Source organism: Poeciliopsis prolifica, unplaced genomic scaffold (genome assembly GCF_027474105.1).
Source record: "Poeciliopsis prolifica strain line A6 unplaced genomic scaffold, Auburn_PproV2 SCAFFOLD018, whole genome shotgun sequence".
NCBI lineage: Eukaryota > Metazoa > Chordata > Actinopteri > Cyprinodontiformes > Poeciliidae > Poeciliopsis > Poeciliopsis prolifica.
The window spans coordinates 2,620,378-2,636,243 of NW_026562393.1; the positions used below are offsets into that span (position 1 = coordinate 2,620,378).

The 15,866-nt window shown below is 39.8% G+C and overlaps 1 protein-coding gene across 1 annotated transcript; it reads left to right on the plus strand.

Annotated features, from left to right (window-relative positions):
- The first annotated feature begins 2,944 nt into the window (after positions 1-2,944).
- On the plus strand, positions 2,945-14,429 carry dhx8 (DEAH (Asp-Glu-Ala-His) box polypeptide 8). The gene is given in 24 exon segments (XM_055042872.1): positions 2,945-2,965; positions 2,967-3,102; positions 3,268-3,353; positions 3,453-3,525; positions 3,653-3,744; positions 4,430-4,536; positions 4,637-5,035; positions 5,158-5,302; positions 5,504-5,710; positions 6,062-6,149; positions 6,546-6,643; positions 6,847-6,994; positions 7,339-7,520; positions 8,634-8,828; positions 8,917-9,102; positions 9,187-9,397; positions 9,480-9,661; positions 10,057-10,197; positions 10,299-10,454; positions 10,546-10,683; positions 10,774-10,902; positions 11,172-11,368; positions 11,451-11,630; positions 13,416-14,429. Coding segments are annotated over 24 exon segments (3,717 nt in total). The 3' UTR covers positions 13,636-14,429.
- The last annotated feature ends 1,437 nt before the right edge of the window (positions 14,430-15,866 follow it).

Consider the following 15,866-nt stretch of genomic DNA (forward strand, 5'->3'; position numbering starts at 1 on the left):
TTCAGACTAAAAGATACCTAAAATTTCAACAATCTCCATTTAATTAGACAGGCTAACTAATGACTGAGAGTACAATTACAGGGAAACTTTCGAAATCATAAGAATTGTAATTACTAAAAAAGTAACCAGCTTGGGATGTAATTGTTTTCAATAACAACTTGTATACAACATACAATAGAGCTGAAGATCTACATTGATGAATTGCCAGAAAGAGCCCAGAAAAGGCTTGCACTTGCTATTTTCTGACAGTAATGCTTTGTGAAAGATGCTGTTGCCTTGGAGATGAAGCTTAACTAAGCCATTTACACCTGTTACACACTGAGCTTGTCAATTCCTGTTAAACATCTCAGGTTTATTTTGAAATGCCTAATTTTCTCTTTGAGAGTTTTCATAATAATCAAGTATCATGCTGTATTTATGTCAATACAGTAGAGAGAAAATCTATTTCTGTCAAAGCTATGTCCTTGCAAAGTAAATCCAACCAAAACTACTGGGATCTATTTTAACCATAGTCTGTGATAACCCATTTTTAATGTTGTTGTGTTAGAACTAGAGTAAATTCCAAAAGGCAGGTTTCGTCAAAGTTTTTGAAGAAGATTGGAGAATCCTGGAGCAACAGATTAAAGTCTGTTAATGGGAGCAGGACTTTACCGTAATCCCAAAGTGAAAATATGTTCAAAAATAATGCTTGTGGCACATAGTATAAATATATAGTTGAAATCTGACAAATGCAAAGTGAAGAAACAGTAATTTGTCCTGAACTTATGCCTTGTGTTCTCCTTAAAATCTCAAATTGTTTAAGGACATCAAGCTGTACTGTCCTCCTGATTATGAAATATTCTTGCCATGTTGAATAAATTAATAAGTAAACTGGTTCCAAGAGAAGATCACAGGGGGTGCATTGCATCAAGTTTACACAGAGTACCCTGTGTTTCGGTTAACATATATGTTTCAAATCCAAATGATTGGTTGAGTAATATTGTATAACTGTTTATCTCTGAAAAAAGGGACAAAGAGTGTCTGCTTTCTGCTTCATGATATCCCACAATATTATGACCCTGACAACCCATATAAAGCGATACAGAAACTCTTGATTTACTGAACTACATTTCAGTGTCAGTAAAACCCTCCGAGGAACTGAAGAGAGATAAACGTGTTACCGAGTGCAAAACTATGAATCATGACTGCCTTCAGTGACACTTTGTGTGTTGGCCAAGGTAAGGAAACAGAGAAAAAAGTCAGTGAAGTAAGTGTTTGTGATTTCAAGGATTGATCCATTTTTGAAGATTAAACAGCAATAAAAAGCCTTTTGCAGTTTAAGTAAATCCTGGTGTTGTTTCTCATAAATCATTCTCATAGTTTGATTTAACTTCTTTGAAAGAATTGCTTTATGTAAATGGGGAACCTAGATCGTACTTAAATGTGACTGCTGAAAGAATCCCGCGTGGGTATTAAGTCTCAAATCCATTATAGGAGATTTGCCTTCATACAAACACCTTTTAGGGACACATTTATTGAGCTTGAACTTAAGGATGTTGGCCAGTTAAGTCATGGATAAAATGTGCTCTGAATAAGCCGGATTTTAGACTGAATACCTTTCATCCAAATATATTCATGTCTTTGGAAGTATGCAAACACTCTACGTCATGACGTTAAAATATGTGTTGAGGTTTCCAAGATTTTCTTTTCTTTACCAGTTCAAATGAAGAAAGTTATTTCTCTACTTCCATCAGTTTTTGCTGTATCCTTCTCAAAATCTGCTGCCAAAGTTTGGTATGTACAACTTTGTCCCATGGGGTGTATAGAGAATGGATGGAGGACATTATTTCCCAACCCCCTTTTTAAAAAATGTTATAAAGATGTATAACACTGTTAGAAAACACCGAGCTAGATTTTTTTTTTTTAACTAAGCCTTACAAAAGGCCTATATTGAAAATAAACAAACCCTCTTTCGGCATCCTCTCTGATTGTTCACGCTTCAACAACCATTATTGCAGAAGCTATGTGTGATAGCATTAGCATTGGCTGAAATGGGGCACTAACTGTGCCAGCGTCCACTTTGTATCTACTGGCCAACAGTGCTGTGTGATTACTTCCATTGACAGCTCAGACTCGTGAACTTCAACGATCTGTGTTTCAATCACTCAAGATCATGAGAAAGAATGAAGGCTTTCCAGAAAAGGTCTTAAAGATACATTTGACTTTAGCTTGCTGGTGCTTGTTCTCATCAAGTCAGAGAAAAACTCCTGTCTGCCCTTCCCTTGACAAACCAATAACAGGGGGAGAAAAAAAAATCAGGATCCATTTGATTCTTGATGTTTTTTTTTAAATTTCTTTCCATTGTTGAGTTAATAAAAACATAAGGAGCAGTTTTTGCAACTCTGTGTGCTTCAGGCTTAACTAGACAAATGGACGTGAGACAGATCATCATGAATATTATCTATACCTGCTTTAGATGCTGTGACTTATTTCCAAAGAGCAGTCAGACATGACGAATTCAAACATTTTGATGGTCTTATTAACTAATTTACTCGAGTTTGTTTTGTTTTTCCATACCTACTGAGACATAGCTGTCCAGCTAAACTGACAGCATTAATAAGAAAAGCAGCCTCCAAACCTATTGTGCCTCTTGAGGAGCTGCAAAGATCCTCCAGAAGTGGAAGAAGAATTGGAAGAACTTGTTTACAAGACAGATTTTTTCTATTTTTTTATTTTTATTTTACCACACTACAAGGTCACCCCACACTCCAGCTTTAACTGGGTCACAGGAGAAAAGCCCATTAAAAAGGGCATGGTTACACTTAGGGACGTAAAGCTCTTCGTGGAGGATTCTGTGCCATTTATGTTAATTTGCGTTTTTGCCGCCATCGTGTGGTCATCAGTGGGTAGCGCAGGAAATGTGTTTCCGCTTAAAACGGAAAAGGAAATTGCTTTTGCGTCCAATATGTCTGCCGTCGTCAACGTTTGCTGAACAAAAACAAGACCCGTGGAAAATGGCAGACGGTGGAGTTGACGAGTTATCGCAGCTGGAATATTTGTCTTTGGTGTCGAAGGTCTGCACGGAGCTCGACAACCATCTGGGAATTAATGACAAAGATTTAGGTGGGTGTTTTTAGCTTTCGTCCCAGTGCGCAACCTAGACTAGCTAGCTTCTCTGTTAGCTTTTACAACCCGTTCTTTTGCCTTATTTTCCCGACCCCCTTGATACTTTTTTATGTGGACATCACGTCCAGTCTGACGTTATTGTCTTTTGCTTCACTGTCCCAGCCGAGTTTGTCATCAGTCTTGCTGAAAAGCAGCCGAGCTTCGATGGATTCAAAGCACTTTTACTCGAAAATGGAGCAGAATTCACTGTAAGTCAGCAGACCGCGGAATGATGAGCCAAAGTAAGACGTTGTTGCCTGAACGATTCATTAATTTCATTAACCCTGCTTTCTTGCGGTTAACTGCAGGATTCTCTCATCAGCAACTTACTCAGACTCATCCAGACGATGCGACCTCCTTCGAAGGCATCGACAAGTAAAGGTAAGTCTTAACTTAACAGGCCCATTGTACTTGATATGTTGTGGGCATTTTCAATAAACCTATCACTTCTTTGAATTAAAAGGCCTCTTATCCTAATTAAATGTGTGTTCATTTCTTCACCCCACAGCATCTGATGTTTCAGTCAAGCCAAAAAATGAGAAAGACAGATTGAAGGAGCTGTTTCCTGCTCTGTGTAAACCCAACGATCCATCACCAAAGGTACTCACAGCTCATATTTGTGTTTCTTGCATCCTTGTTCTTATTTCTTCATACATTTTCATAGAAACGGTATTATCTCTGAATGAATGTACTGCTTTTATTTCCTTATTTTTTTTTTGACAATTCAACTAGTCTGAGTCATAATTGTATGTTATTCAAAAAATCCAATTTCTAAAATGAAGTATTAGTATCTTTTTAGAGTTATTTTGTTCATGAAAGTGACTTGCAGCTAATGGAAAAAACATATTTTTTTATTTCTCTCAATGTTACAATACTACACAAGTCAATTGAAATAAAATATTTACACATTCAAGCAGAAAACTTCTGACCTTACTAGCAATAAGTTATTGCTAAAGAAGCTGACTGTTCACTAAGTTCTTTAGCCAAGCACATTGCTTTAAAGTTGAATGGATGGAAGGAGCTCAGAAAAAGAAGCAGAAGTAGTTGAAAATAATTAGCTGTAAAATATAATAATTGTCAAAATAATATGAGTTCCTATGTAATGATTCTACTGTGTTTTTGAAGTAAAAATTTGAAGTAAAAATAAATTTTTAGTTTTTCTATATTTATACATGATTTTTGGAAAACAGAGGAATTTGTTTTTATTTCAACCAACGTATTCACCAAAGATAAATTATATTTTATAGTCTGAAACTCTAAATCTGGTTTTGTTTCAACTTTGTAGCGGATGCTGGATGAAGACGATGTAAAAGTTGCTGCTGATGCGATGAAGGAACTAGAGATGTTTATGCCCAGTGTCAGTGGGGCAGACTCCAAAGTCACCAAGAACAAGTAAGACATATTTAGTTGTAACTACATGAAACAAGAACAATACTTTTTCAAAGTTCTGGTTTTGTTAAAATGGATCTACATTTCCCCTTTTCTTCCACAGATCAGAAAAAAGCAGGCATCGCAGCCGAAGTAGAGAACGAGAGAGGCACAGAGACAGGGACAGGGACAGAGATAGAGACCGGGACCGGGACCGGGGAGGAGACAGGAAGAGGCGGCACCATTCCCGATCACGTTCCAGATCCAGGTCTCGCTCCCGGGACCGTGACCGGCACAGAGACAGAGATCGGGACAGAGATCGTGGTAAAAGAAAGGACAAGTCTTCCCGCTGGTCTGATCGTTCACCCAGCCCCAGGAAAGACCTGGATAAAGACGCTGATCGCTGGAAAGACAAACACGTGGACCGGCCTCCACCCGAGGAGCCTTCTGTTGGCGACATTTATAATGGCAAAGTGACCAGCATCATGCAGTTTGGATGCTTTGTTCAGCTGGAGGGACTGAGGTCAGCATGAAAGAAGCCATCACCAAAGATTACTTACTAAAAATGACAAATAAGTAAAAGTTTCAATTTGCTTAATTTTACCCTGTCTGAATTCATTCTTCATTTGTTTTCTTGGAGTTTAGAAAACGATGGGAGGGTTTGGTCCATATTTCTGAGCTGCGCAGAGAGGGTCGCGTTGCGAATGTGGCGGACGTCGTCAGCAAGGGCCAACGAGTGAAAGTAAAGGTGCTGTCGTTCACTGGCTCCAAGACGAGCCTCAGTATGAAGGTAAGAACAAAAGCTGTTACTGTTTAATAAAATACATCCACAATTCTGAAAAAAATGTGGTGTTGAGCTTTAAAAATGTCAGTGAGTAATTGGACATTAAGATTGTAAATTAGAGATGTTGATACATTATTGACATCTTCTCTACAGTAAGTGATAAACTTTATTACCAGCTTGCCTCGTCATTGTTATTTATTCACCCAGGATGTGGACCAGGACACAGGAGAAGATTTAAACCCCAACAGGAGAAGGAATATGGGCCCAGAAGGAGGCGAGGACGTCTCCATGAGGAACCCCGACAGGCCTAGCAACCTGAACCTGGGCCACGCCCCTGAGCTGGAGCAGGACGACACGCTGGAGCGCAAGAGGCTCACCAAAATCTCTGACCCGGAGAAGTGGGAGATCAAACAGGTGAGGACTCTGTGGCTCACTTGGGGAGAGGTTTTTTTTAGATAAAAAAAAAGAAAGAAAGAAATAGGTGCCTTGTTTAACACAGAAGGGGTGGCGGCAGCATATATGAAAGCGCGTGCTGGGGTTAACAGATGAACACGAGTGTTTTACAAAGCAGCACCAATACTAGAGAAAAACCCACATACTTTTCACAATTTACTGATGCTATTTTTTAGTTTTGTCCTAACTATTCCTGAATTGTTGTATTTTTGTAGGTTTATATGTCTAACTGTAAAATATAAAGCTTGAATTGAACTTGTTTGATGTTGAGAGCATTTTTTCACATTATTCCTGTGTCTTGCCTGTACTTAGATGATTGCTGCAAATGTGTTGTCCAAAGAAGAGTTCCCAGATTTCGATGATGAGACGGGAATCCTCCCTAAGGTGGACGATGAAGAGGGTAACACATTTTTGTTTATTCCTTCATCCTCACACAATAAGTATACTTGACAAAAGAATATCAGATGTAAAAGAAAAACTAAGCTAATTTTATAATTTTATGATTTATTATTATTATTATTATTATTATTTATCTCATCTAACAAAAATATGTTCATTCTCTTCCTACTCTAGAGAAAAAATAAAAATTCTGGGTCTCATAATCACATTTAAAGATAGAAGAGAACTGAATTCATCTTTTGGCACATCACATGTGGTGTAGCATCACCAGTTATTACTTCTAGATTACTACTACATCACCTAAGTTTCTGAATTAATTTGCTAGAATTGTTACATATTCAAACACAGCAAAATAAGGTTTTGAAGTATCTAATGTGACTTTTCTGACACTTGACAGATGAGGATCTGGAAATTGAGCTTGTTGAAGAGGAACCACCGTTTTTGAGGGGACACACCAAACAAAGCATGGACATGAGCCCCGTCAAGATTGTTAAGGTGCTCATCATTCAGCATGGGTCGTGTTTTACTTCATTTTTTAGTTAATAAATGAAACGCTCACTTACTTTTAGTTTAATTTTGGGGCTGGTAGTGGTATTTTTTGTGTGCAGTTTGTGATGTGGCCCTTTCATCAACACACTTATGTCTGGATTTATGAGGTAACTTTTTTCTGTGATTTGACGATCCTTCTCTGTTCCCAGAATCCGGACGGCTCGCTATCGCAGGCAGCCATGATGCAAAGCGCTCTGGCTAAGGAGAGGCGGGAGCTGAAGCAGGCGGCTCGAGAGGCAGAGATGGACTCCATCCCCATGGGGCTGAACAAACACTGGGTCGACCCTCTGCCAGACGGTTAGGAATCCGATAGATATCCACACTAAGCCATTTTTGGAATGCACAGATTGTTACTGAAGTCATCTTTAAATTAGAACTTAAAGAACAAGATTAATATAAGGTTTTTGGAAGTAATTATTCTTTGGTTTTGTTAGTTTTTGGAGAGATTTTATTCTTGTTGTGCAGGAAATGCCCGTCTAACTATCTGCAGCCCCTATTTGGTTCCCATAAGTTATAGTTTGTTTCTGTTTATTGTCCTTTTTGTGACCCTTTAAAGCCAGCTGGGATCGGTCTGGTGTGTCATGGTTTTAGTTGCCGTGTATAAAGTTGTCTGTAACAAACACACTAATCCTCTCCCGCAGTTGACGGTAGGCAGATCGCTGCTAACATGAGGGGAATCGGAATGATGCCCAATGACATTCCAGAATGGAAGAAACATGCCTTTGGAGGGAACAAGGCCTCGTACGGAAAGAAGACCCAGCTCTCCATCTTGGAGCAGAGGGAGAGTCTGCCCATCTATAAACTAAAGGAACAGCTCATTCAGGTGCTCTACTGTTCACCAACTTACAGAGATGAAATAACCATCTCTGGTTATGTTGTTGGCTTCTGATCTCAGTGTTTTTCTCTACAACTCTGGTTTTACTGTAACAGTTTAAGATGATTACTACTGTTCCAAATGTTTTCACAAAATGCTTCATATCCATCATCTGTTTTTCTTTTTTTCACCACTAAAATATCTCAAAAGAAACTGACATTAAGCACCAGAGTGGTCTTTGTTCTGTCCTGTAACGCAAGGCTTCCATAACAGGCTCCCTCATTATATTTAAACCTTAAGTAATGGGCCATATCTAATAAAATAAATCTGTTCATTCTGGATATCACTGTCATTCAGAGTCAAATCAGAAAAAATATGACCTCCAGCAACATGGGATCATGCTGTCTGGAGTGGTGGACGAATTGGCGGCCCAGGCTGAATAGCCGATCCAAGAATTAATTGAGTTTTGGATCCGATCATGATATTGGATCCAGTCTGCTCCATGTTTATTCTTCCCGTGGGCAGTTGTTAATTATCTGTCGGAGCAGAGAGGATTTCAGTAAACTTTCAGACATTTCCAGAACCAAAAAGTTCCACAGCAGAAAAATTTTGAAACTGAATTTCTTTGAATCTACTTTTATCCTTGCATGAATACATCTTAAACTATTGTAGAAAATAAAATGTCAAAGGATTTTTTATTTGACACAAAAATAGCAGAGTATCTAATAAAAGAATATGTAAGATTTTGTAACATATAGACACAATGAGTTTTACAAATATTTTGTAGAAAATAATTTCCTTTTTAAAGTCACTTGCGACCCTGTTCTTTCTCTGAATTTGTTTTTCAGGACCTAATTGACACGAAATCATATTTACTTCTTCACTTTCTTGATTCAGCTACGACATCTAGTGCTGTTCTCTGTCTGACCGAGTAGCACTTAAATGTTACACTTGCTGGTATTTTATATGAAAAAGATGATGAATAGCCAGGATTTGCCAGACTAATCAAGCTCTTAGCTGGATGATTTGGGCCCATTTCCACTTGCTGGGTCTGTTTGTTCTTTGGAGAACATAAACCAGCTGGGATTCCCGTAACATCTCCTCCATGTCGCTCTGCCGCAGGCTGTTCACGACAACCAGATCCTGATCGTCATTGGAGAGACGGGCTCCGGGAAGACCACTCAGATCACTCAGTACCTGGCTGAGGCAGGTTACACCACGCGGGGGAAGATCGGCTGTACGCAGCCGCGTCGTGTCGCCGCCATGTCGGTGGCCAAGCGAGTCTCTGAGGAGTATGGTTGCTGTCTGGGACAGGAGGTAACTTGCTGCTCCCACAGTTCATGTTTCTCATTATGTTGTTGACATCTGTGGTTTAATATCTAGAGTTTCTATTTGCTTCCTGCAGGTGGGGTACACCATCCGATTCGAGGACTGCACAAGCCCTGAGACGGTGATCAAGTACATGACAGATGGTATGCTGCTGAGGGAGTGTTTGATCGACTCCGAGTTGGGCCAGTACGCCATAATCATGCTGGACGAAGCTCACGAGAGAACCATCCACACTGATGTTCTGTTCGGTCTCCTCAAGAAGGTAAGCAACCCAGAGAGAACGGTTCTTTAGGGGTTTTTTCTAGGTGGAAATGGAGAGCTTTTCTGATTATTTGTTTCTCTTTAGACGGTACAGAAGCGCACAGACATGAAGCTGATCGTAACCTCAGCCACGCTGGACGCCGTGAAGTTCTCCCAGTATTTCTACGAAGCCCCCATCTTCACCATCCCGGGCAGAACGTATCCAGTGGAGGTTCTTTACACCAAAGAGCCTGAGACGGACTACCTGGACGCCAGCCTCATCACTGTCATGCAGATTCATCTGACCGAGCCTCCAGGCATGAGAGAGAGGGAAAAAACTTAGTGGTGCCGTTTTCATATCGCACTGTAAACATTGTTGTCTATCCTCTTTCTGCACAGGTGACATCCTGGTCTTTTTAACCGGGCAGGAAGAGATCGACACCGCCTGTGAGATTCTCTACGAAAGGATGAAGTCTCTTGGACCCGATGTTCCTGAACTCATCATTCTTCCTGTGTATTCTGCTCTGCCCAGTGAGATGCAGACCAGAATCTTTGACCCTGCTCCCCCAGGAAGCAGAAAGGTACCTATACAATAAAAAACAAAATATGTTTGTCTGGTAATATTTGTCACAAACTTCAATATATTTTATTTGGATTTTTTGTGACAAACAAAAAAACTTAATATTTGTCTTCTCAACTTGTTGCACATTTTTCTTCTCTAATGAGCTGCCTTGAACCATTTAAATAGGAATGGTTCATAGTTTAGAGTTAAGTGGTTTAACAGAAAAAAAATGTGAACAGAATGTTTTCTGTCTGGTCCTAAAATGGAAATGAATGAAATGGGAACCAAGAAAAAGTGTAAATTAAGGACCAACTTAAGATGTTAAATCATTGCACAGTGTTTGCACACTCTTTCCTCATAGAATGAGGAAAGAGTGTGCAAACAATGTTGCAAATAAATCCTCCACTTCTTCAGGTTGTCATTGCCACCAACATCGCAGAGACCTCTCTGACCATCGACGGGATCTACTACGTGGTGGACCCGGGCTTCGTCAAGCAAAAGGTCTACAACTCAAAGACTGGCATCGATCAGCTGGTGGTGACTCCCATCTCACAGGTGAGCCGGGTTTTGATTTTCTGAATGTGTGTGTTAGGTTTTCTGATTGCTGCCATTCAGGACGTTGAAGCAAAACCTCATTTGATCCGTTTTCCTTTCAGGCCCAGGCCAAGCAGAGGGCAGGGCGCGCCGGCAGGACAGGTCCTGGGAAATGTTACCGGCTTTACACGGAGAGAGCTTACAGAGATGAGATGCTGACCACCAACGTCCCTGAGATACAGAGAACTAACTTGGCCAGCACTGTGCTGTCACTAAAGGTTAAACAAAGTCTTTATTTTACATCAATCACCACTTGTTTATTTTTAGCTGAGTTTTGATCTTTCTACCACATTTCTTTTTCTCCTTTAGGCCATGGGCATCAACGACCTCCTCTCCTTTGACTTCATGGATGCTCCTCCCATGGAGACTCTGATCACAGCCATGGAGCAGCTTTACACTCTGGGAGCTCTGGATGATGAGGGCTTGCTCACACGCCTGGGTAGAAGGGTGAGGATGCAAACGCATACCTGTTCCTCCGAACATTTAAAGTGCTGTTTGTTTAAATTAAACATTGGCACCTTATTGTCTTTCTTCCAGATGGCGGAGTTTCCTCTGGAGCCCATGTTGTGTAAGATGCTGATCATGTCCGTCCACCTGGGCTGCAGTGAAGAGATGCTGACCATTGTTTCAATGTTGTCTGTTCAGAACGTGTTCTACAGACCCAAGGTACAGTTACCCACACACTTAAAACATTTGGGATGTTCAAGTAGAAATCAGTCCGTGATAAATGAGTTCAGCCAGTTTTTTTCCACATTGAGATCCTGGAAAAAAAATGGCTGAAAAACAAATTTGCTCAGGAAGAAATAATTGTACTACTTTGCAAACCCGTGAGCGAATCCTTCTGTTGACCCTTCTCTTGCACAAATTACATCATTTAGTTTTCTGTGTGAAATATTTGAACCCAGTTAACCCAATAAAGATTTTCCTGACCGCAGGACAAGCAGGCCTTGGCCGACCAGAAAAAGGCAAAGTTCCACCAGCCTGAGGGCGACCACCTCACTCTGCTGGCCGTTTACAACTCCTGGAAGAACAACAAGTTCTCCAACCCCTGGTGCTACGAGAACTTTATCCAGGCTCGCTCCCTGCGCCGAGCCCAGGATATCCGCAAACAGATGCTGGGGATTATGGACAGGTTCAATTTACCTTCACTGTCAAATGGTAGAATGCTAGGTTGTGTGACTGGGAGTTTATTGAACGTCTTTCTCTTCCTCCAGACATAAACTGGATGTGGTGTCTTGCGGTAAAGCCACGGTGCGGGTCCAGAAGGCCATCTGCAGCGGTTTCTTCAGGAATGCTGCTAAGAAGGATCCCCAGGAGGGCTACAGGACCCTCATAGACCAGCAAGTTGTTTACATCCATCCCTCAAGTGCCCTGTTCAACAGACAGCCTGAATGGTACGACCGCATCTTCAATCTCCATGGAAACAAAGTGTCCATTTCTGCTAATTTCAGTTTGCATAATTTAGACCTTTTTGTTATTAGCAACTCTACGGGTCTTTCTAAGTTTATTTTTATTTTTTCCATCTACATTATAAACATTAAGGGGATGAAAAAATGCTACACAGGGATGGGAACCAAGGCCAACTCTAGCCACTTTGGCACCCTAGGAAAGATTTTATTTGCCCCCCACCACCCAAAAAAATATTTCACCAATTGACATTAATATGAACTCTTAGTTTAGAAAAAAAAAACACTAAAACATATAAAAAAAATATTGAAAATACTGTGATCAGTTAGATGTATGCAGGAACCTTCCTCACCTGTGAAGGAGCGAGAGCTAAGTAAAGTATCATCATTATAAATGCAGTATTTCATATTCTTTCTTATTCAGCCAACTTGAGCAGAATCTTTAATATTAGGCAATTATATTATTGCCTTTAAGTTTAAAAAGTATAGTTAGTGTTTTTTCTTTTCCCCATTTATGGAGCCTCCTGTACCTAGTGTTTACCTGTGCTGCCTGTGCCACGGCCAGGCTGGCCCTGGCTGGAAGACACTGTCACCTGGTTTATTGGAAAAAATCTAGAAACTAACAGTTGTAATAAAAAAAAAAACATGAACAAGTTAAATGGCTTAACACAAGTAACTTCACAACTATTTCCTCCTGATGTCGCTTCTGATGAGTACTGCAGTCCCTGTCGTGACGAGCTTGTTTGAGGCTTAAAGCAGCGTTTCATTGTTACGACCTGCTGCTGCAGCGTGATTCATAACTACACACCAGCTCCTGGCAGGCTGTTTAGTGAAAGCTTCCAATTTATAGTTTTGATTTCAACAGAGTTCATGTCAGGTAACTACAATGGCTATGCTAGCGTCTTCTAGAACCTTTTTTGAAGTGAATATTTTTGATGATTTTGATATTGAATCAATCTTTTCCTACAGCTTTTCTATGTGGCTCCACTGCAGAGGTTCTTGTTAATTTCTCAACAGAACAGAATCACACAACGTGTTTTGCTCATTATTGCAGCTGTGAGCAAGATGGAGTGGATTTAGTGTTTGTCTTTCTCCAGGTGCTTCTCAGGAGGCGTGAGCCCCTCTGTTTCTTCAGGAATCTGATGGCAGTGGTTAATAACTTCCTCTTCCTGCCACCAGGTGGCATCACCACAGTTCCTATAACTTTAAACTTTATTCTGTACTTCCAGTAAGTTATTTAGGAACATTCAGGACCTTTTTCTTTCCTTGTTTGGCAGTCCTTTATGTGTCTATAAATGTCTTGGACAATCCGCTCAACTTTTAGTCATTTCTGAAATATCCATGTGTTTTAGAGTCCTCTCAAGCATACTTGATGTAACAATGAAGACCTTCATTGGTTGTATCAGGTGTGTGTGAGACCAAAGAAAATGAGCAAAAGGTTGCCGTGGTGAAGGATTCTGCTTAGGGAGGGGGGGAAATCACGTTGAGTCAGCAGCACTCACTGAAAGTAGTGCTTCTTAATATTATGTTTATTCAACTGTCTAAACAGATCTTGTCTAGTTTTGTCTTTGCAAAATCGTTAATAAGTCTAATTTTCATTAAGTTCAGAATAATTCTAGGTGCCTATTGGAAAGGGGCTACATTTCTAAGAAAATGTTTTGTTTTGTTAACATGTTTAAACATCCAGAGAACAGCAATCTAAGGTCTCTAAAATAGAGACAACAAAATGCATTTAAAGGTGTCGGTGTCAAACAACCTGCCTCTTTCTCACAGGGTTGTGTACCATGAGCTGGTGCTGACCACCAAGGAGTACATGAGGGAGGTGACCACCATCGATCCACGCTGGCTCGTAGAATTCGCGCCCGCCTTCTTCAAAGTCTCTGATCCCACTCGCCTCAGCAAACAGAAGAAGCAGCAACGCCTCGAGCCGCTGTACAATCGATACGAGGAGCCGAACGCCTGGAGAATCTCGCGCGCCTTCAGACGCCGCTGAGGCGTGTGACGTCGCAAATCCGCAGTATGGATTTCATTTCAGAACTGTGGTGCAGTGCCAGGATTGGACAATCCTGGCACCCTAAACCCATCAGATCACTGATGGATTTAGGGTTCCCCATCACAAGTCAACTTTCAGTTGTGGTTTGAATTTTATTTGATTTTTTTTACCTGTAAAAACTGTACATTTTCTTCCTTTGACTCAAAAATTTTCAGTGATTTAAATTTAGTTAGAAATGTTCGTGTCATATCAGCAAATGCCAGGTTTTTTACTTGTTAAAGAAACTAAACAGCAATTAGAAAACTTTTTTTGTTTTGCAAATAATTCAAGTCTTAAAGAAGGACATATTTCAAAATGACGACCTATTTATTTTTACTTTGTAAACAAAAGTCGTGATGCAAATCGAGTTTTGCATTTTATCTTCAATGTGATTAGATCTTATTTTTCAAAACAAGAAGATGGTCAAATGTGTGATATGCTGAATGATAAGTGCTGAAAATATCTTCATCAGTTTATGGTTGACTGTAAAACAAATGACTTCCTTCCCAATCCCACTATAGGGAGAAAATTTAAAAAGTCTATCTGATTTTGTTAGCAAGTAAAAAAAGGGAAATTTCAGTAAGAAATATGTATAAGAAAATATAAAAGTTTGTTTTTTCTAGTTTGTCAAAATATCTTAAATGATTATCAGACTTGTTTCACTGTGACATATTTCATCTTCTTAACTGGTACTTTTGAAGCTAATTAGATCAATAGAAACATGTTCTACATTTCTATTAAAATCAACAAAACCATTTTAATGTCTTGCATTGCTTATTCCTAATTTCTCTTATGTAATTACAAACTTTAATGTCAGAGACCATCACAAAGTAGTGCGCAGCTGTGAAGTGGAAGAAAAAAATCTGAACACGGCTTTTAGTTCTTATTTGGATTTAGGTCTGCACTTTGACTAGGCCATAATATCCTTTGGTCTAAACCGTCATCATTTTATTGGATGCTAAAGCCAGTCTCAATATTTCTGCAGCCTTTTAGAATTTTTTCCCAATGTTTCATTTTTGACCTCATCTGTTATCCAATCAACATTTGATTAACTTCCCTTTCCTTGCTGGAAATAAAAGCATCACCACGTTGTGATGATGCCACCACCATGTTTAACTGTGGAGATTGCGTTCAAGGTGGAACACAGCATTTTGCATTTAGACGAAGGTAAGTACATGCCAGCATACATTTTTATTTTCTCTTTACTAACTAGATAACTTGTGAAGGCTATTGGTTGTACTCAGTTTCATTTAACGGGGTTGGATACAATTTCCATTTTGCAATCACGTTACTTTGTGTTGTGTCACACACAATCCTGATACTATGGTTTTTTCCTCTTGAGAACACAAAGTGAAAATATTTTTCAATCCTATTCCTGTTACTAGTTGACTATATATTTTAGTGATTTAGTGTCAGGAATCCCAAACTAGGTGATAATAACTGAAATCTCCTAATTTGAGGAGAAACAACAAAAAAGATCTACATTTAAAAGCTAAAGTGGTTAAGATGAGTGTAAGGTTGGCCTTCATGAGGTAAACCTGCTCTAATTAAGTTTTTTTTTTTTATCATGCTTTATGGAAAAGTAAATGTTAAAATTCTTTCCTTTCAACAGTATTCAGGCAGAGAGGTGAGGATAAACAACTAGCCAAAGTTTTAAGAGCCCAATTTAGTTCTCGGCGCTTTCTCGTCAGCCACAACCGTCTGTGAAATGCTCTTCCAGCATCAGCGTTACAAGCTCAGATCTTTTTGTCTCATCTGCCACTTCCAGCTGTAAAGTAATTAAAAAAGCTAAACTAATCTATTGTATCCGATATTTAATAGTCAAGATAAGTTTTATTTTACTGGATTTCCTGCAGTGGGCCTGTTCCAATGTTACCATGTCACAGCTGGAGATGATTATCAGACAGTTAACACAGATATGACTCAGTCTTTATATACCCCAGGGGAAGTTCCCTCCACTCCATGGTTGCCATCTGACTCATAGTTTGACTTTTGCAAAATCCTGTTGGTAAGTGAATTATTCTTGATGGAACGGAATGAAAAACACTGCAGACCGCCGCTGGAACCTAAGGTTGGTCCGTTTTGTTGTTGCTGTCATGTACAGAGGAAGACAGAGATGATTGTCAAAGGGAATCGTGTTGAGGGGTGGGGAAAAAGTTTGTTTCAATAGACGAAACTAGACATTTTTAAAG